Raw genomic sequence first — 22,475 nt, 5'->3', positions numbered from 1 at the left:
ATTGATATATGGTTAGTATTTAATAACAGTCATACTTAAGAATACAGGCTGATGAATTTGGATGGATGGTACACCTTAGTCACCACCCCCTTAACCACGGTCTATGGCCGCATTGTTCAATACCGTAGCAAGTGTCTTGTGAGCATTTGCAGTGTTGCCAGTTTAGATCGAGATTTTCTGTAGTATGAAAGGTATATCAGTGTGAAAACAATGTAATATGTCTTCCTAATAATACTTTTAATTTTCATTATAGGAAAGATAATATTGTATATATAATAGGTTACGTGAATGTATTATTAAAAGAAGGCTTACTTATTTTTTCACACCTTTTAATGTAGTCAATAGAAAATTTCAATTGTGTATGTGGCTCATCACTTTTCAGTTGTCCACCACTGAGAGAGATCACTTCTAACTTCCCAAATACCATCATTCTCCTCCTCCTTCTGAAACACTTACCTAATTTCTGTCTATTTTTACCTATAATAGAATTTCATATACATGAAATTATTATATATATACTCTTTTGTGTCTAGATCATTTTGCACAGTTTTATATGTTTTGATGTTTTATTAATTTGTTAAGTATTGGCATAAAATATTCATTTTGTACCCTTATTGTGTTTTTAAACCCTTTACTGAGGTATGATATGCACACAAATATCTGCACGTATATACCTGTGTGAGATCATTTCCATGATCAATGCCATCAACATATCCATCAGCTCCAGAAGTTTCCTCTTTTTTAAGTTTATTTTTGTGTGTGATAAGAACACTTGACAATATCTACCCTCTTTGCAAACTTAAAAAAAAATTTTACTTATTTATTTTGTAGAGAGGGGAAAGGAGGGAGAGAAGGAGAGAAGCAACAATGTGTGTTTGCCTCTTGTGTGCCCCCTACTGGGGACCTGGCCCCCAACCCAGGCATGTGTCCTGACTGGGAATCAAACTGATGACCTTTAGATTAGCTGGCCGGCACTCAAGCACTGAGCCACACCAGCCAGGCAAGCTTTTAAGTATACAATACAATATTGCTAACCATAAGCAGTTTGCTGCACAACAGATCCCTAGGAATTATTCTTCTTGCACAACTGAATCTTTACACCCTTTGACCAATATCTCCCCACTCTACTCTCTACAACCACTATTCTACTCTCTGCTTCTGTGAATTAGGCAATTTTAGATTCCTCATATAACTACTGTCTTATAGTATTTGTTTTTTTGTGTGTCTGAGTTATTTCACTTAGCTGCAATGATTTAGGCCCCTCCCCCTAAAAAGAAAAAGTAACTTGGATCAAAAAGTAAAATAAAAAGGTGACTGCTATAGAGAGAGAAGGATATTCTTTGCTTTTGACATTCAGGTTATTCTGTATCATAACAATAATTTTAATAATTATATGGGAAAGTTGAAGTAAGGTTTTATTCCCCACTACTCTCTTGGTGAAATCTCAATTGCAGACACTTTGGCTGCATCTTTTTCCCAAAGGAGTATTCCTACTGCTACTTCAAAGTTTAATGTTGGGCTTAATTGTCCTCTAACTGGTCCAGTAGTACATGGATTTACTCTGTCACCCAAGATTAAAACACTCATTTGTTTACATTATATCATCATCTACTGTATGCCAGATGTTTAGCTCTTTAAAGGATGTTAACTTTATATGACCCATTTTGATCAAATTTATTGTTCAAAGGGTGATTTTTCTTTAACTCTTACTTAGAAACTGTTCAATCCTAATTTAGTTCTTCTTTTTTCCTCAGGTTAAATACACTTATGAAATGATAAAATGTAAGATATTTTAACTCAGCACTATTATTTGGTGATTAATGCTGAATAAGTATAAAAAGATCACTAAATCTACAATGTCTGTTCATTATAATCTGCATGATCCCTTAAATATTTGAATTTTTATTACACTTATCTTTGTGCTCACCTGAGTTCATTTGTCAGATCTTCCATCAAGAGGCATTCTTGGATTCCAGAGAATGAAAAAAAATATCTTTTCTAGATGTTTCCTATTGATCTGTACTATGAATTTTGGAAATATTCTTATACTTTAATGAATTTTACACTCTTTTAAATTTAGTTTTTGTGTGTATTTTCTCCAGTAACTATATGTTAATTTTAGACAACACAGGCTATTCCTTTTCTAAAAGCATAAATTTGCTCAAAACAATGCACAATGATACACACATGGTACATATTCAATGATTAAAATAATTATTAACAATTGTTGAATGAATAAACTAATTGTTGGACTATGAAACTCAGAAACACAACTTTTAAGATAAGTTTAAGTATAAAACATATAAGGTATGTTTTTACTCGTCTATGAAAGGAAGAAAATAATGGCTACCGGGAGGATTTTTGTATATAATGGAAACCAGATTGTGTCTGGCAACGACTAGCCACTCCATAAATAACACAGAGCATTTTAATGTTAATAATGTATACATAACTTAAAATGCATGGAAGGCACATTACTACAAAGAACTCATCATTCTCAAATTCCCCCAGTTCATGTTTTCTTCTCTTATAAGCTTCAAGTGGGATTTGATCGTTTGTACTCGACGATGTGTCATTATATTAATGTGCCAAGGCAGTCACGATACATGGGGACAGAGGACTATTCCTAACAGGCTCTAAGAAATGGAAGAGAACTGTTCCTACAAACCCGTGGAAAGAGGCAGAGATAGGACAGTGGAGGTGACACACCCGCATGTAGCCCCGCCTGGCAAATGAGCTTTGTCAGCAGAAGACCTGATTGGCTTTAACATCTAGGAATTCCTAGTTGAAATGTTATTAAGATTGGAAAGTAACAGCAACAGCCAATTCAAATGGGTTACCATGAGAAGTGAATAATTAAAATCTAATCATGTTTTTCTTTTTGCTTTCTCTTGCTCCTCTGACAGTCTAGCACACCTAATATATTAATATGCACATATATTAGTCTTATACATGTTACTTTGTGTCTTTCATGATTTTATTTTGTCTGATCCATTCTTTCCATGTCCATAGCTCTTTGTTGAACTCATCTCAGGGAGGTAAAGAGACTTCCCTAAGTGTGCCTTATTAACGAATGGTGGGGCCTGGACTGAACGGAAGCCTGTCGGATGCTCAGCCTCGTGTTCTTTCCGCCGCTGCATCCTGTTTCATGTCTCATGCAGGAATACAGCAGATTAGTTTATAATTTGGATGCAGAAACCAGCAAAACCTTTCAAAAAGGGTTTTATCAGGATTTATCCCTATTAATTAGGCAGAAACAAAGTTAATGTAGATTAGAGCAGCAAAAAACTTTCATTCAACACATTTTACATTTGTGAACCAGAAGTCACATTTAAATGTCAGGCTACACAACATTCTAAGCTGTTTCCAAAAGCAGAAAAGCATGTAGAGAAATTATTTTATATGAGCAATTATCGTTACATTATTCCTATCCACAGGCAATACAAAGTAAAAAGTCTAGTCCTTGGAAATGATCCTGAGAAGGTCCAAAGGTTTAGGATGGTTTAGGGTGGGGTTTCCATGCAGAGTATTCATCAGAACTGGAATAAAACTGATTTATGTCATTAGCAATAAAAGTCCAACCCAGCAGCACCTATGAGTTACGGATAACGTTATCCTCATTTTACGGTGGAGGAAACTGAGTCACAAGGTCATTAAGTAAAGTAACTTATTCCAGCTCATGGGCGAGCAAGTATAAGTATGCTCATGAAAACTCAAAAATTCTGCCACAAGAACTAGACTCTTGACTGTCATCCTGCTGTGTTGCCTCTGCTGTGGTGTAAATTATCCTCGACGACACGGCTTTTTCCTCACATGAGTCTGCAGTTGCTTCTCTCATCATCGCAACCATGAACCTGGACTACGCCACATGGAAGCCCATCATGTCCCCACTCAGAGCCATGGAAAGGTGTGCTCTTTTATTTTGGAGTTAATATATGCAATGCTAATGTAATACTTAAATTGATAAGAGATTTTTAAATCAGAATATGCATTTCCTTTGTAGAAAAGAGGTTAAATGAGTCAAAGCAAGAGAAAATATCTTCACTAGACAGTAGACATATAGCATGGTAATGAAGGTCGCCTTAGATGAAGCAAAGCAATGCAGAATGTAGCAAAAAATCACGAAAGTGAAAAACGATGCTGCCTCTTGCTTTTCATGTAAAACAAGGGGTCGCCACCATTCTTTTCTTCTCTGTTCTCCTCACCTTTTCATTCTCACCTACAATTCTTTCTGGACCTATTCATTTTGAGCATTTATTCGTATGCTGGAAACTAATGTAGAGAGAGAAAAAACATGGCAGATATCAAATCTTAGCAATCATTCCTTACTCTGTAAGACAACTTAACTTAAAGTGGTTTCAGAAAAACCTGATCTTATATAAAAATATAAATAATCTAACAATTTTTAAAATGTATACCTCAATACCTGTAACACATAGAGCCTGTTTTTAGAGAATTTTGGTATTGCTTACACTATCATTTTGTTATTATGACTGTTATGATGATCATAATTAATTCTTCAAGAAAATTCCTTGGGGTATGTGTATATTTCTATTTTCCAACATCATCTTTAAGAGTCAATGTACCTATTTTTATGGTCATGTGTACATTTCAAATATATTTCTTTTATGTAACTTTCAATAACATATTAATTTGTGATTTTTTTATTCTAAAGGCATTTTAAATAATGATTTTCCCAATTTAATTTTACATAATTCAATAACTAAAATACTCAGCAAACCTGATTTGATCACTTGTAGCATTGTTATCTGTCAAGAAGTACCCATTTTTTCAGTTGTGCCATAACAATCTCAGGAACAATCCTTTGTCCAAAGAAGTAAAAAATGTGACTTGTGGAAGTGGATAATGGAGGAAAGAAGGGGAAGGGTCAAGTCTAGGAACATGTGTAAGGGACCCATAGACAAAGACAATGGAAGGGGAGGATTGAATGGGGGAGGTGGCCGGTGGGTAGGACAGGGGAGAGTAATGGGGTGGAAATGCAGACAACTGTACTTAAATAGCTAATAAATTTTTTTTAAATGCTACATGATCCCATGTCCCAGATACACTGGCACGGTTAAGCCAAGATACAGTAACAAAATAGCTTTTTTTTTCAGTCTATCAACATTACAAATTTAAATCAATGTAAAATGCCACCTGCAAAAAATTATGTGACTTGAGAGTGACTGTAACCCATATTTTAAGTTAGGAAGCATCATTAACAATCTAGAATGTGTTGCCACATAGAAAATATCAAAGAAAGAAAGATTATAGTAAAGCTAGAAAGAAAAGTTAGTAAATTTTTTCTCTAGTGAATTCACAGCTGGTGATGGAAAATCCTTTTATTCTTCAGGGAACTTACTGAGCTGAAATGAAAAAAGAGTCAATATAAATCAGGCTGCTGTGTTCTGCTATTTGGGAGATTAGATAACCATGAAAACACAAACAAACAAACAAATAAAAATGTATCTAGAAACAAGGTAAAGGAGTGCCAAGATAAAGTTTTTTTTTAATTATAAGACTAAAAAGATATATTTAAATATTTTGTGAAAAATTTTAGAAGATAGTGACATGATTTAATATAGAGATAAAATCAGAATAAAACTAGCTTGCGAAAAGAGGTACTGTATTTATTTACGAAGAATGAGAAAATTGTGTTAGGAAAACTGCTGGCCTAAGAAGGATTCATTGTTACTTTTTATTGACAAGAAAACACATAGATATTAATTTCATACAGTTAAGCTCAAGATCTAATAAAGCAGGTAAGTTTGGTTTTGAAAACTATATTCGGTAATACAATGAACACTTTCTGTATTTATGAAAATGAAGGTGGTACATGAAGATGTGGTCAACTTCAATAAATAGCTAAAAATAATAACCACAAGTATGTATTGAGAATTAGGTAGAAGATTGCTATTATTATTATTTTGCTTATTTTTTTAATTGTATTTATTTATTTTTAGAGAGAGGGGACAGGAGGGAGAAAGAAAGGAAGAGAAACATCAATGTGTGGTTGCCTCTTGCACGCCCTCCGCTGGGTACCTGGCCTGCAACCCAGGCAAGTGCCCTGACTGGGAATCGAACCAGCAACCCTTTGGTTTGCAGGCCAGCACTCAATCCGTTGAGCCACACGAGCCAGGGCTGCTTACATTATTTAATTTAACTAGAATTAAAGTTATTAAGTTAAATTAACTTATTTTTCAATTTCAAAGCTGTGAAACATGCCATCAAAGGAATAAAATTACCCTTTATGTTCCCAAAGTATTTTTAATAGGTTATTGAAATAAAACTCACATACTATATAATTCACCAATTTACAATGCATAATTTAATGTTTTTAGTATAGTCACAGAGATTTGCATCTATCATCACAATCAACTTTATAACATTTTATTCATTCCAAAAAGAAATTCTGTACCCATTAGCAGAAAAAGAGGGAGACAAACATCAGTGAGTAGTTGCCTCTCGTGCACCCCCTTCTGGGGATCTGGCTCGCAACCCAGGTATGTGCCCTCGCTGGGAACAGAACTGGAGACCCTTTGGTTTGAAGGCTGGAGCTCAATCCACTGAACCACACCAGCCAGGGCATATTATTATTATTTTGAACCAGCATGGATTTGTTATCTGTTCCCTCCTCTGCTCATTTACCTTCCTAGCTTGGTAATTACAGAAAGGAATTTCTGCTAATTTACATTTCCATTATACACGTTTCCTGTTGCTGGGAACAGAGGATTTAGAGAGAATCTTAGGTTTTCTGGTTAAAGCAGGGAGGCAGACAGGGAATCTACCCTTCTGAGCTTGCTTTCAAATGCCAAAGACCCAGTCCCAACATTCTTCCCCAGAGGGAGATAACTATACAGGACTAAATAGACACTGCTTTATTTTCATCCCATAAATTGATAAGTAGCTAAAGGTCTCATTTAAGAATTTGTTAAGCTAAGAAGGTTCTATATATATACACACACACACATATAATCATTCATATAAAAACACCTGTATTGGACATGTCATGCAGAAAGAAATGGACTAATGTTTTTAGTCTGTGCCATATTGTGAGGCAAAAAGTACTTGAATTTTTAAATCAAACAAGCATTTAATTCTATGAGTCACACTCCACTGGTTATATGACTATGAGCTTAGCATGCTAGCTGTACCCTAATATATAATCCTCTGCTGTACATTTGAGTGATGTAAACATTCCTTTACCCGCCAAAAAATACTTTATCCTGGATTCTTTGTAGCATGTGTGGCCATGATTACATTTTAACATGTTGCATGTTGGTGTAAATAATATTCACAGCATTCATACAGGCCCTTTAGAAGGAAACTGCAGGCATGCTTTCTAGTGTCTCTATGTTCTCCCTTGTTTGGAACATGGCAAAAGCAAGAATGCAAATCTGGACCCAGCTGAGAAAACTGTTAATTGAGGATGGCAGAACTGCCTTGCTGGTAATATATTACCCATGGATTCAATGAGAGACAGAATTTAGCTTATACTGTATTTTACCACTATCCATTTGTTACAGTAATTTATTCTCTACTTAAAACAATGACCTTAATAAAGTTTCTTCATCTTTCTAACATTATTTCTTCCCCACTAGATAAAAAGAAAAATATGATGTACAGTGGTTTTATATGTAAATTAATGGCTAAGGGACTTATTCAACTTATATTTAGTAATAGTATCTTATAAAAGTTAAGATGATGGATTTTGATATTTTAGAATCCTTTATGTGAATCTATGTTAGCTTTTAATTTTATGTCTTATATGTTTTAGATTCATTTTCCATAGCTTAGTTTCCCCTCTATTAATAGGGTAGTACCTGCCTCAAAATATTAATCATTAAAGTACATCTGTGATTTTACTGTGAAACATGGACACCGTATTTTATTCCTAGCCACAGTGAGAACATCTTTTGTGTGCACAGCAACAAAATTTTGTTTCCCAGCCAGTGGAAGACAGCATAAGGTCCGTGGAAAGAGGAGGGATGTTTGCAGAACCCAGAAAAGAAAGAGGAGCTGGGTTCTCTCCTTATACACCCGTGACCAGGGAGGAGACACCAGCAATTGATATGAACCCATTTGGCTCTAGAGTCCCTGAGAATCACATGAAAACCGGGCACAATTAGTTCTCTGTTTGTCTTTTGCGATATCCACTGTGTCTTTTGTGTTTCCATACAAAATTGCTTGTGAATTTGACTTTCTCCACTAATGAGAGGTGACTTTTTTAATAGAGAAATTTTTCTGAGCCCAGCTTTAAGGCTGATACAGAGTAAAAGCAGAGGTTTCCATGCAAAATCAGTCTCATATAGGTGCAACCATTAATAACAATGATTTAATAATACTTATTGCAGGGTACAGAATAGCAGTTACTCAAAATACTCCCTAGTACTATACTTGGTAGTACGTGCTAGTAAACAAGTATTGTTTATCCTTAGGTAGGAAGATTATGTGAGTCTAGATTGTCTTTTGTTCAATGCAACATACTCAGAACATAAAAGACTACAGAGTAGACACTCAATATTAAGTTTCACTTAATTAATCAATATGTAATTTAATAAATAAGTAAAAATAAGTGTTATTAAGATATAATTAAATAAATGAAAGAATAGGCCAATGATGACCAATTAAATAAAAGAATGCATGGATGTTTATTAAGTTATAAGCTATATTTTTTCTTGAATGTGAGGAGTATATGGCCCCACGGACACTTGTTTTTTCTCTTTTGCTTTATAAATGTAATTTGAATATAATAAAGTCCACATGTTTAAAGCTTGAGATTTTATAAAATGTGTCACATGCGTACACAATCAAGAAGATCAAGACATTCAGTACCCCAAACGTTTGCTCGTGCCTCTCGGGACACTTTCCCCTCTGCTCTCCACCACCAACCCAGGCAACTATTTATTTGCTTCCTGTCCCATAGATACGGTGCATTTGCTAGTGTTTGGTACAAAGGGCATCATGCAGGATGGAGTCTATTTTGTCTGGCTTCTTTTGTTTATTTTTTATTTTACTTTTTCCTATCTGTCCCTGGGTTGCAAGTAAAACATTTTTTTATTTTTATTTTTGGTGTAGCCTCTTGTTAGGTTTTTTATAGTCTTTCCCTTTATGAATTAAATTCCACATTGTTTTATATTTCTACAGTTCAATTCTGCTTCAGTCATTTGGGTACTCTCTGTCTCTCTCTCTCTGTCTCTCCATCTCTCTCTCTCCCTGTCTCTCTCTCATTCCATACATTGTCTACTTTTTCCAATAAAACCTTTAAATTCTTTGCCATGCCACTCAAGGACCTGAGCTCTCCCCAGCTTCTCCTGATCTGATCTATTGTTTTCTTCTGTACACTCTAGAACTTAAGCATGAATGCCATCTTTTTGTCCTTGAATTTGGCTTATAATATATTACTTCATCCTTGGTGCTTAGTACATGTTTAATATGCAGCTGATGAAATTTGAAACGGATGCAATAGTTACTTATTTCTATTTTACAACCATATATATAGCTAAAATCTACATAAATTATGCACACTTGTGAACATGAATATCGGGAAATACAGACATATTGTATAACAATTGCTGGTATTTATGAAAAGAAATATAGTTAATGTTTAACATTAAACAAGTTTGGTGATTTAATGTATTACTATTACAGAAGATGTGAAAATTTATCTACAGTTTTGCACATTTAAACTTTTCAATAACTATGTTTAAATGTATGCAATAAGGTATTTGGCTAAAACATGATTCCAAGATCTGAAATTAAACTTAGAGGGGTTCAAATTTAACTTTTATTACTTAATAGCTTTTTGCCTCAGTAAAGTTAACTAAAAACAAGGTTCACTTTGTCCATTTAAAATATATGGGGATAATATTAATAATGTCTACCTCATAGAATTAATGTACGAAACTATGTGTTAAGCTTTTAGCAGGAGGTATGATATATGCAATTATGTCATTTTCCTAATGCTGCTATAATACATGATCATACACTTAGTGGCTTAAGTAGCACAAATTCATGAACAGCTCTGGAGTTCCCATGTCTTAAAATCAAGGTGTAAACATGGCTGCATTCATTTGGGGGCTTTAGGGGGGATACAGTTTTGTTTCCAGCTTCCAGAAACTGCCTGCTTTTCTTGGTTGTAGACAGTTCTTCAATCTTTAAATCAAACTGCATAAAATATGCAAATCTAATCAATCAAATCCTTTTCTTCTTTCCCCCTCCCTCCTTCTTTTCCTTGGTCCCTGTCGCCTCTGCTTCTATAGTCATACATTTTCTCTGACTCTCCTGCATCTCTTTTTCTCTTATAAGAACATGTGATTATATTGGGCACAAAAGGACAATCCAGAATTATTTTCCCTTAGTGCATTTCACATCAACAACATCCATTTTGTCATGTAAAATAAAGTTAATGCTGCATTACAAGGTATGGATGAGGGCCTCTGAATATAGGCCCTTTGACATAAACATGTATCCTTGAAAATAGTTCTTGGCCTGCAGTCCTGCATAGCTGCAGACATGGTATTTGTCCATGATACACACATGATAAGGTAGAGGGAAACAAATATATATTCAAGAAGGACAGAATTTGAGATGTAAAGAAGTCAATGGTCTACAGAAATTTTTTAATTCAGTCAGGTAAATTGTATAAATTCCTTGATTATTTCACAAAACCTGGGACAAGTATCATTCCCTCTCTTTTTGTTTTCTGCAGTCTGCATCATTCTTTTATTTTAAACATGAAAGTTAGGATATATTTGCACCTGAGAAGTTTTCCCAGCTTAGGTCCTTCTGTTGGAATTTTAGGGATTCATCAACCACTTTTCCTAGAATTTTTTAAAAATGTGTTTCTATTAAAGTATATCACTATATTAAATTACTGTTGTATTAGAAGTTTTGTTGAAATTCACTTAATGTCTTCTATTAAAAAATTAGCCATTCCTACAGGTGTGGCACCCTGTGGTATTGGTTTGTATATCACTAATGACTAATGGTGTTGTTGATCACTCTTTGATTTACTTATTGATTAGATTTACTTATTGGTTATTCTTATATCTTCTTTTGATAAATATGAATTTTATTCCTTGTTCATTTTCAGTTGGGCTACTCTTCATCTTATTGTTGAGTTGTATGTATATTTATAAATTCTAGATACTAGACCCTTATCAAATATGTGGTTTGTAAATATTTTTTCCCACTCTGTGATTTTTTCCCTTTATTGAAAGTAAACTTCGAAGCACAAGAGTTTAAATTCAACTTAATAAATATTTGGGTTGCTTGTTTTTGGTGTTAAAACTACAGAACATTACTTATCCTAATATTAAAAGGACTTACATCTCTGTTCATTCTAAGAATTTTCTAGTTTTAGCTCATGTATTTAGCTATTAATCCATTGTGAATTAATTTTGTATATCATGTCAGATTGGGATTCATATGAATATCCTATGGTCTCTTCTAAGTTTATTGAAAAGTTATTCCTTCTTTCATCACATTTTCTTAGAACATATTGAAATCAATTGGCAATAAAGGTATGGGTTTATTTCTGAACTTTTATTTCTATTCCATTGATCTTTACCCCAAATCCTCATGGTCTTGATCATTGTAGCTTTGTAGTTAAGTTTTGCCATCTGGAATGTACAGTCTTCTTAATTTGTTCTTTTTCACTATTGTTTTCTGCTTACTGTTTGCTGCTCCCATTGGAATAAATGTAGGCTCCACCAGGGCAGGGAGCTTTTGTTCCAGGATGTATTCAAGTGTTGAGCACCAAGAATGGGATGTGGTGGTGCTCCAAAAAGTTTTGTTAAGATGAGTAGACTTCTAAAAGTGATTGTGGGATCAAATGATAATCTTACATTTTATTGTCAGGTGAATTTCCAAAAGGATTGGAGACATTCATACTTTCTTCATCTTCTTTCCCTCTCCCTTCTACATACAATTACCACTTTCTTAATTGAAAAAAAGGCTAAAATAGGGAAGAAATCATAATATGCCTTAATTTTATGGGCAATGGTTTGGGCCAGTATTTTTCTGGAATTGTAGCAATGTTCAGTACACTCTTGAGATTTGTCTTTAAAAGTAGCTGCCAGAGGTCCCTTTTCTCTCAATGAGGCCCTGGATTGGAGATAAAAGCAAACATTAATTTTTATAGAAAATAGGTATTCTTGTTCCTTATACAGATCACTCTAACCTCAATCAATTGGTCTCTTTTTGAGGTTTCTCAACAATCAGTAGTGACTTCTCAACTATTGATTGCCTCCTCCTGTGCCCAGACATGCGACATGCCTGGTGGGGCTCTCTAAAGCAAAGCTAATGTGTATGGGATTAGGAAAACTTCACACTTGAGAGATATTTCACTTTTCATCTTATACCATCAGAGGTCAAGTCTAAGGTCATCCACACCCTTGTACTTTCAATTACTATGCATACATGCAAAAGTTTGTGATAAAAGCTGAAAGGAAAAAAATATGAGTCATTTGAAATATCGTGTTGGAAGAGAACTGTACAGATAGATACCTTGGACTGCCATGAAAGATAAACAAGTGAGTCCTAGAGCAAATTAAATCTGAAACATCGAGACATCACTGGAGGCAAAAATGACAAAACTGAAGCTGTTCAACTTTGGGCATCCAATGAGAAAGAAGGCTGGGTTCTGTGTAAAAGACAATATGGCTGAGAAAAATAGAAGGCAGCAGAAAAACAGGAAGTCCAAATGAGTGGTGGTCAATTCAAAAATAGGTGTAAGTCTAGAGGAGCTGAGCAGAGCTACTGAAAACAAGACTTTGTGGACATCACTCATTCATAAGGCTGTTGTAGTTTGGAACAACTCAGCAGCATGTAACAGAAACAAACATACTAATAATATTCCTAATCTGGGATTCAGGGGATAACAAACTTAGAAAAGTGTTGCCTCTTGCTCCTCTTTCCCTCTTCCTCCTCATTTACAAGACACTCTAGAAATACTCAAAGAGAAGTTAAAAGCTAAAAACTAAAATTCAACAAACTTTTGCAAAGACCTCTGATGTTTTTAATTAAACAATTGCATTACTTATACCCTTATATGTATGTAGTGTCCTAACCTTTTAATTGATTAACATAAGCTTTGTGGTCAAAATGCTTTATTGATACCATTTTACCATAACCTTTTACATATTAATTGTTCAAATTTAAAATGGCTGCTTATTCATGTCTTTTTTAGAACGACAAAATCAATGTTTTAGTGGCCAAGGCACTGTTATTATTTGATATGGTTTTTTTTCATCACATAAAATAATTATGAATAGTTCAATTGATTTTTGTTCCATCTGCTTATAGCTCAACTAAAATATAACACATTCTGGAATGAAGAATGTGTAAATTTTAATGATATCATCTTATAATCCTCACATTTCTCTCACCTTGAATCACTTGTATGTTATGTGTTGGAGAAAATGATAATAGTAGGAACACTATATAATATTTCTGAATTTATGTATGGCTTCCACTGGAATGTGGTCAACATAAATTCCTACTCTTAAAAATGTACATAAATTAAGGAGTCCATAGTTTACATTTAAATCAATGAGCGATCTTTTTAGCATAGCTTAAAGTCCTAGCTAAAAGCAACTTTTGAAATTAATTGCTCTACTACCATCTTCTTAACCTTTTAAAGTTACTGTTTCCCAACAGATAGAATACCATCTTGGTGAGGAATTCTCCATCAGACTGAAAGCTCTAAATTTGTAGGTCCTGATCCCAATGTGGTTCAAGATGAATAAATAGTTTTAAAGGGAATTCATGTGATTCACATGAGCTTCCTAAGTGCCACAGGTTACTAGTTAACACTAAGAAAGAGTCAATTTATTAAAGTAATGTCAGAGAAATAGTCATTTTGCTTTACTTGGGTGACTACATTTTCTTTTCATCATCTCTTCTTCATTGTCCTAAACTTTTCTGTTCTCTAAAGAGCAGGTAATTGACCTTACATTGATATGTGATCTGATATGCAGAGATTATCTGCTCGTGCTTTGCAGCACTGTAACACCTGCCCTTCAGTACAAAAATATGAGTCCTGTTGTGCAATCTCAGGACTCAGTATATTCCCATCTCGGTAGATTATGGTAAGAGCCTGCCTCTGCTGTCTCAGTAGCCCTTCCAAACTGTCTGCTAAAAAGGGCTCATTATAAATGACTAATATCAACATAATATTTTAAATATTTTCACGTAAGTCAACATAAAATAATGAAAATCTCTTGAATAATGTAGTAGCTAGTTAAACCCACCATGCAATACTTTACTGGTCACTAAATCAGCACCATATGTAATCTGGAGTAACGCAACTGCACATGCTCTACTTCCAGCCCCTTTCATTTGGTGCCTTATTACTGTTTGATTCAAGGATATACACATTTCCTTCCAATTATCTGTATTACCTCATTATCTGGACTTTGGCCCAATTCTGAAACTGCCACACTGAAATGGTTTTGCTGGGATCTTCTCAGTCCTCTGTCAGGAGACAATCAGTCACTTGCCATGAGAACACTAAGCCTTGTACCCATGACTGTGCCCAGCCAGGCCAACCTACCGCATGGCCAGAGTTTGTGTCTTCTTCTTTCAAATTTGGATGAAACATTGACTAATGGGAAAGAAAGAATTCCCTCCAAAAAGAAAAGCCTCCTCCCCATGTTTTCAATTTTTTATCTGTAATACTACCATTACTGCTCACTCATTTATTATTCATTCATTCACTCACTCACTCAACGCACTCAGCCATCATTTCTTGCCTTACAAAATCTAATATAAAACGTGCTCTTCCCAGAGCTTAACACCCACTTATTAAGCTGAGCAAGAAAATATAGCCAATGTTTCTCTCCGGCTTCACCTCTGTCGCAGACTCTGTGTTGAGAAAGAACTGAATATCTGAGAACAGGTGTGGTAGAAAGGAAGTAATCCTGAAAGTACATCACTTTGTTGCTTTACAGATACCGCATTTTGCCCTGTATCGTGCATTCCTGTGTATAATGAACACCCATGTTTTTGGCCCAAACTTTCAGGAAACAAACCTTTCATTTTTATTTTTTAATTTAAATTTTTATTTATTTGTGTTTTGAAACAAAGCCAATTATCATATTCCAGTGCAATATTTTGCATATGGACATCATTATTGCTTTCTAACATTACATTTTAATGCATAAGCATAAGTAAAATAATTTAAAATATTCATATAGATAGAGAACTAGTACTATCTATGTATAATGCACATGCTTATTTTTCCCTCAAAAGTTTGGGCAAAATAATGTGCATTATACATAGCAAAATACAGTACTTATCATCATAATCATATAAACTATTAATCCACTGACTAAATGTCCCTGTGGTGGTTTCCCACTGGTGTTACAGGAACTAATCATTTCAAGATTCAAACAGAACAGCTGAGAGTTTAAACAATCCATTAGTTAAATGGTCATCTAAAAATCATTTAAATGATTATTCAAACACTTAACCTGAGTATTATCAACAACTAATATAATCCAAATACATTTTTATAATATTTTATATAACTTTTACTATGTTAGCCAACAATAGAAATACTAAATTACAGTTAACTGATTGTATTGAACATCTATTTTCAAATTAGAAATAATTTCTGAAGCATTCAGATTATGTGATTTATTTATTCTAAATATGAATGTCAAAACAGACCCGTCTTAAATCTAAAGAAATAAAATTATTGGATTTTCTTCTTATTAGAATTACTTATTAGAATTATATGTGTATATAATTCTAATAAGGATTATATATAAGTATATATGTATATATGTATATACTCTATGCCACACATGTGTGTATATGTATACATGTATAAATACTCTGTGTCATATATGTATGTATGTATGTACACTCTATGTCATGTGTGTATACATATATGTATATATACTCTATGCCACATATGTATGTATATATACTCTATGCCATATATGTGTGTATATGTATACATGTATGTGTATATATACTCTATGTCATATATCTATATATGGCATAGAGTATATAGTTTTTTCAATAGATACTTTGGATTGACAACTTTACTATTTCTTTTAAGTACTTATGTTTCAAGTCTACATAGATAAGCCCTTTCTCCTTTAAATATAAATGTATCATTATTATTTGAACATTTAATGCAAAACTAAATCTTAGGTTAACTTCACTAAAGGCATAGAAAAGTAAGCAAATTTATCCTGAAGATGAGTCACTGGTTACCATTTTTATTTCTTTCTGAAATTAGTTGTTAGAAGGCATACCACTTTTCCCTCAAAGCGTTTTTGATTAGTTATTTTAATAATATACTGATTTATAATTTATATATAGTATAAAATAGCTAATATATTTATTTCATTTCTTAGTACTTTAATAATACGAATGTTTCAGAAAAGGTTCTAAATACGTTTGTGCAAAGATTTGTTGCTTTCCTCCACTATGTTTTAGTCATGAATTGATATAAAGTTAGAGAATATGAAACAAGCTGCCTACTGATAAAATGATTAATCTTTTAAGTGATAAAATGATGTGCAGACATAAAAAACAAACATATTTTCATATATACGCATATAACTGTCTTCATGCAACTCACTCTGCATTGTTCTCTTAGTAGTTAATTTATTAGTGAAGTGTGAATCTTTGAAAATTATGAGTTCAGAGTTTGCCAAAGTATTTTCTTTCTTTTTGTAAAAGTCCCCAAAAAGCAGTTACAAAATGATTTAATTTGTTTAATCTTGCTGAGTGATTCTTATCTGAATTTTGTCCCTATTTCTGTCTTATTTTCAAAAAGAAGCAAACTTCTTTCTGATGTACTCTTCATTTTGTTTCAGTTGGCTTTATTTTCCTAAAAAATTGTCCTTCCCTCATGTTGCATTGCCTTTTTTTTTTACATTTTATCTTTTTAAATAATGTATTCTGAAGTTCAGATGTGTTAAAATAAACCTTGAGAATTTTCACATCACTATGGCAAGAAACCAAAATGCTATGTGAACAGGTTTTTTTTTTTCAATGGTTTGAATCAGAAATGAGAAAAAATAAGTAGTAGAGATTTTGTGACCAAAACGGCTTCATATAAAGGACGACTGTTTAAGTCTCTTTGGAGAAACAATTCTTCAAGAATATGGTTGTGATTTGAGAAAATACTGCAGCTGTTCCCAGCTGGAAATGTACCAGTGGCACTCATACAAGTATTTAACCAAATTTGATGTTACAAGTTATAGTAGAATAATAAGTATGAACTATACACAATTGAAAGAATTTACCAATGTGTGAATGACAAAAAGTAGGTTAAATTGTCTTAATGTTATTTATCATTCTTATTGAAAACCTCTTCTCACCCTGGCTGGTGTGGCTCAGTGGATTGTGCACCAGACAGCAAAGCAGAGGATCACTGGTACGATTCCCAGTCAGGGCACATGCCTGGGTTGCAGGCCAGGTTCCCCCGTGCAGGGAGAATGGGAGGCAACCACACATTGATGTGTCTCTCCCTCTCTCTCTCCTTCTCTTCCCCTCTGTCTAAAAATAAATAAATAAAATACGTTTTAGAGTGAAAAGAAAATTGAAAAAAGAAAACCTCTACTAAAATATTACTTAACTAATTAATATCCTTAAAAAAATATTCAATCATTTTAATTTTATTGAATGAAACATTACTAGTGTATCTCAATTAATATCAGGGCCTACTTATTGTTTAAATCCTTACTACTATTGAAATTTCGAGTTGAATTTTTATAATCTTTACAGAAACAAAATATTCTACCATGACTTTTAACATTCAAACTGAATAATTTATCTAGAAAATATTTTAATTAAAATCAATATCCCTGTGACAAGCATGAACCTTTTGTGGTAATTTTAATAACTGAATTTAATCTCAATTTTACTACCATAGTTTTCATAATTTTAGGTTTAAAATGGAATACCAAACAAACTTAAATAAACAAAAATCATTTTTCTTCTTGTATAGAAACAGTATTCCTCCAACTAATTTACTGGTAGTTTATTTTCCCAATTATATTCCATGTAGGTATTAAAATGTTGATTTAATGGAGTAAAAGCAAGGGTTATTGTTTTTGTTGCATAAGTATTATTAATTTCTCTTAAATCAATAAGTGGATGTGTTTTAGTTTTTTTTTTCAGTTTTCTTAATGTTTTATTGAGGCCAGTATAAATCTCAGACTAAAATTGAAAAGAATAGTGAAAAAAACAGAAAAGAACATGAAAACACATAGAATTTTAAACCCCTCAGTAAAATAGCAACAAATCAAACATATCAGATGCCTATTAAAATAACATTACGACCACGGATGGTTTATTACAAAAAGTTGTATTCAATACTTAGTTTCTTTTTCATATGTTTAGTAATAATGTGGATCAAGCATTTTATTGTTTCTTGCCTTGGTAGAAACATTTTGTATATTTCAACATAATATATACAACATTTCCCATAATTGTGGATATATTTCATGGTCTTTTAGATCTTAATAAAATATCCATATTAATAGCAAGTGGAACAAATATCAGAAAAATAAATTATTGTAGTGACTTACAAGACATTGTGGAAAAATGTCATAATTAAACTAAGTATTAAATTACTGATAGATGGTTTTCAGAGAAAGCCATGTGGGTTGGACTATAATGCATGTCAATTTATTCCATTTGTATTGCAGCTGCACTCCAATTCTGACAAAGGTGATGGGTCTGTCAAGTACATCCTCACTGGAGAAGGTGCCGGGACCATATTTATCATTGATGATACCACAGGTGACATCCACTCAACCAAAAGCCTAGACAGAGAGCAGAAGACCCACTATGTGCTCCATGCCCAGGCTATTGACAGACGGACAAACAAGCCTCTTGAACCAGAGTCCGAGTTCATCATCAAAGTGCAAGATATCAATGACAATGCTCCAAAGTTCACAGATGGGCCGTACATTGTTGCTGTGCCTGAAATGTCAGATATGGGTAAGGAGCATCATCTTCATACTTTGACTTAATGTATTTTTGAGGATCCAAAAATAATCTTTGAACACCAATTTTAATTTGTGTGTGGGTGTACAAATTCTAATGGTTTTCAAAATATTTTAATACTTCCTTGTGGCCTAAAGTATTGAAGAATATTAGTTCTAGTTATTATAATTTTATTAAAATTAATTTATGAATATTTGAGTGTAAGAAATGGTCTTCTCTCAAGAAAACACTATCAGCACTTGTAACACTTGCAATTGCTGATGAATTGACATGTTTTTTGATCATGTAACTTTTTCTAGTGTAGTGTTAAGAACATACCAACACACTCGAAGTGACAATTTGTGTACATAGGGAAAGACAACATAACATTGGAAAGGTTTTGCTGTGTAGTTTAAGCTTGTAATTTATGACTCAATTATAACAGCATTTCTCAATATTAACAATACAAGTAATAGCTACATTAATTAATAAAACTTTACATATACATACAGTACTAAAGTAACTTTTCTAAATTCACATATTTAGTAATTTAATTGTCCAAGAAAAAATTAACTCCAGTTCTTCTGAATGAAAAGTTTACAGTCCAGTTAATAAATTATAATCTAGGTCTCTGGTCACCCTAACGATCTGGAGTTTTCCCGCTACTCACAAATTTCTGTGGTCTAGGTATCTCATTTTATTTCTTAAATATAACTAAAGTTCAGCGATCATAATAATGTTTGACTACTAGTGACACTTAATGCTTAGACTTAGAATATATTATTTGAGTAAAAATTATTTCCAAAATATGTACATTAGACACAGTATGGAGAAAAACAACAGACAGGTTCCAGGTAGGTATGTTTACCTCATGTTTACTGCACATATATGAATGGTATTTTAAAGAAAGGTTATTATAATCATCAATTAAATCACTGTGTATTAAATGCATATATGTTATTTTTTCAACTTGGGGAGTTTTTTCCCGTTTTATTGAGATTTCTTGACATACAACTCTGTGTAAGTTTAAGATGCATAGCATAATGACTTGACTTACAAATATTGTGAAATGATTGTCACAATAAGTTCCTTTAATCTCCTGCATCTCTTGTACATAAGGGTTTTCCAATGGAAGACTGTAATTCCTTCCCTTCCCAACTCCAGCCCATTTTAATGTTTTCTTGAGCTAGGCAGAAAGCTCCTGAAGCCATTGCAAAATCAGATTGGAAAGAGAGACTAAGTTCTCCTTCTTAATCGGAGTCTCAGTGGGGAAAGCAGTTGCCAAACTGGCTCCCCCTGGACCAGAGAAGAGTACAGACCAGGATCCAGCCTCAGGGAATCTGGGAGAAGCCCAGAGTCCCTCAGGCTCGTTGGTCTCTGAGGACAACTGTAGAGCTCAACAGTCTTAACCCTGGCAGGTGAGAGTTTGTGTGGAAACGTGAAACAGGTTTGCTCCACATGCCTTGTCAAGGACTGACAGCCCATCTGCCAACATCCTTCTGCGTGACAAAAGCTAAGGGCTCTATGACTTGTGAGAAACCACTGGTAAGACACTACCAAGGGTGACATAAGACCCCGAAAAGCACTGTAAAAAAAACAAAACAAAACAAAACATACTAAAGTGTCAACACAGTAGACAGAGAAAAATAGACAGAATAGATATTACTAAGAAAACAGTGTAGTGAGGGGTGGGTAGTAAGAGAACTAGTGTTTCAACGACATTGCAAAGAGTTTTGTGTGACTTGAAGCCAACATTTCTCTAAGTAAACAAAAATAAACCGCTGTATGGAATAGGTATGAACGGTCACTGATAAGACCCAAATTACTCTTCTGGAACTTGAGAATATACCATATGGGAAGAACTCAGTAAAAATCAGAGAGCAAAAATACAAAAATAGGGAGACTGTGGGAAAAAGGTGAAACTTGGAAAGTATGCTTATTAGAATTACTGTGTGAACACAATATGTTCCCAGAGATCAAAATAGAGCAGATGAGGAGAGGAAGAATAATATTTCCTTAGGCAAACAATATACAAGTTTATTAGATTTTCTGAGTTCCAAGAATAGGTTAATATAATAAAAAAACAAATCTAAGTAAATCTTGGCAAAATCTGTAAAACCTAAGTAAAACTTAAAAATTTTACAAATTTTCAGATTTTTAAAAATTTTCCACTAAGCAAAAATATATACTGGCATCATCATATTTATCACTTAAAATATTGGGCTATGGTTAACAACTGAACACCGTTTACAGCCTATGTCAAAACATGATTCATCTGTCAAGGGGAACATTATTTGAAAAATAAGCCAGAAACGATATCATTTTTGTACCTTACCTAGAATAATATTTGAGAAAATAGTTGAAATTAAAATAGTTAACATGAAATCAGAAGAGAAATCAGAGTCAAAGACAATGGCAAGGTCAGGAAAATGGTATCAGCAATGTACTCTGAAAATGTGTTAGTGTGTGTATATGTGTCTTTGTATGAACAGAGTTCATTGTGAATGGGTGCATTTGAGGATGCTGAAGGATGCTGTACAGTCTAGGAATCATGCAGCACAAAGAAACTGTTGCAGAAAAGGCTGTAGTTTGAGGACAAAGGACTAAGTCAGGATATTTCCAAATTCTTATCTAGGGCATGGAATGGAAGTTACAAATGGGAATCAGCCGCTATTCCCAAGATTTTTACTGAGATGAGTATGGTTGAAGGAGAAATAGTTAATACTAAAAGTAGTAGAGAAAGAAACATGAGAATAGGTTGTAAGTCTCTGTACTACTGTGGTTCTAAGCAAGATTCTTTTGAAGGACAGTGGCAAGCTATTGGCTGAACATTGGAAATTATAACGTGTGTGTGAAGTCAGTATTGTGGAAAAACAAATACATTAAAATCACGATAATAGCATCTAATGCACATTGTAATGTGAATTGTAGAATGTGATGTGAAAGTAAAAGGAGAAACTCACTTTATAGTGGGTGCTTAAGAATAGATAATACTTACATTGACTCTAACTTTAGAAATAACCAAGTGAGGGATAATGTAGAGCAGGGACCAGCCAACAGTGGCAGGGAGACGAACCCAGCTTCTATTTGTGTTTATAAATAGTGTTGTCCTGGAGCACAGTCATTTAGTCTTGTCTATGGTACTCTGGGTACTGCTGTGGCAGAGGAGTAAGTTGCAATACAGACTGACTCACAAAATGCAAAATATTTCTTGTGCTGCCTTTTACAGAAAGGAGTGCCAACCTCCACTGTAAGGGGATGAGACTGGAGGTAGGGCCAATGATTCCAGGGTGGTGTTGCAGTCCTGAGAGACAAGGAATCTGCTGATATGGGACAGTTAGTTTTCTGCCAGCCTTGCTGAATATATGCAAAAATATGGCATTTGGTGCAAATAACAGGATCAGGTTTATTGCCTTTAGGTAGACACTGTAAGACAGCTTTCCCTTCTGTGTTACTGAGATAACTCAGTTTTGATGAGGGTGACAGCATGCAGAGCTAGGCATTCATCTTCCATCACT

At 33.9% G+C, this 22,475-nt stretch overlaps 1 protein-coding gene across 4 annotated transcripts in view; it reads left to right on the top strand.

The window, feature by feature from the left end:
• Positions 1–22,475, top strand: part of LOC112321026 (cadherin-18) — a 591,686-nt gene that overhangs the window by 396,513 nt on the left and 172,698 nt on the right. For all 4 annotated transcript variants that reach the window (XM_053914028.1, XM_053914024.2, XM_053914025.2 and 1 more), the window contains one exon: positions 18,678–18,972. In XM_053914028.1, coding sequence (XP_053770003.1) covers positions 18,678–18,972 — 295 coding nt within the window. The remainder of the gene's footprint in view (positions 1–18,677; positions 18,973–22,475) is intronic.

The sequence above is a fragment of the Desmodus rotundus genome, chromosome 1 (genome assembly GCF_022682495.2).
Source record: "Desmodus rotundus isolate HL8 chromosome 1, HLdesRot8A.1, whole genome shotgun sequence".
Taxonomy (NCBI): Eukaryota; Metazoa; Chordata; class Mammalia; order Chiroptera; family Phyllostomidae; genus Desmodus; species Desmodus rotundus.
This window is presented reverse-complemented; position numbering and strand designations above follow the sequence as displayed.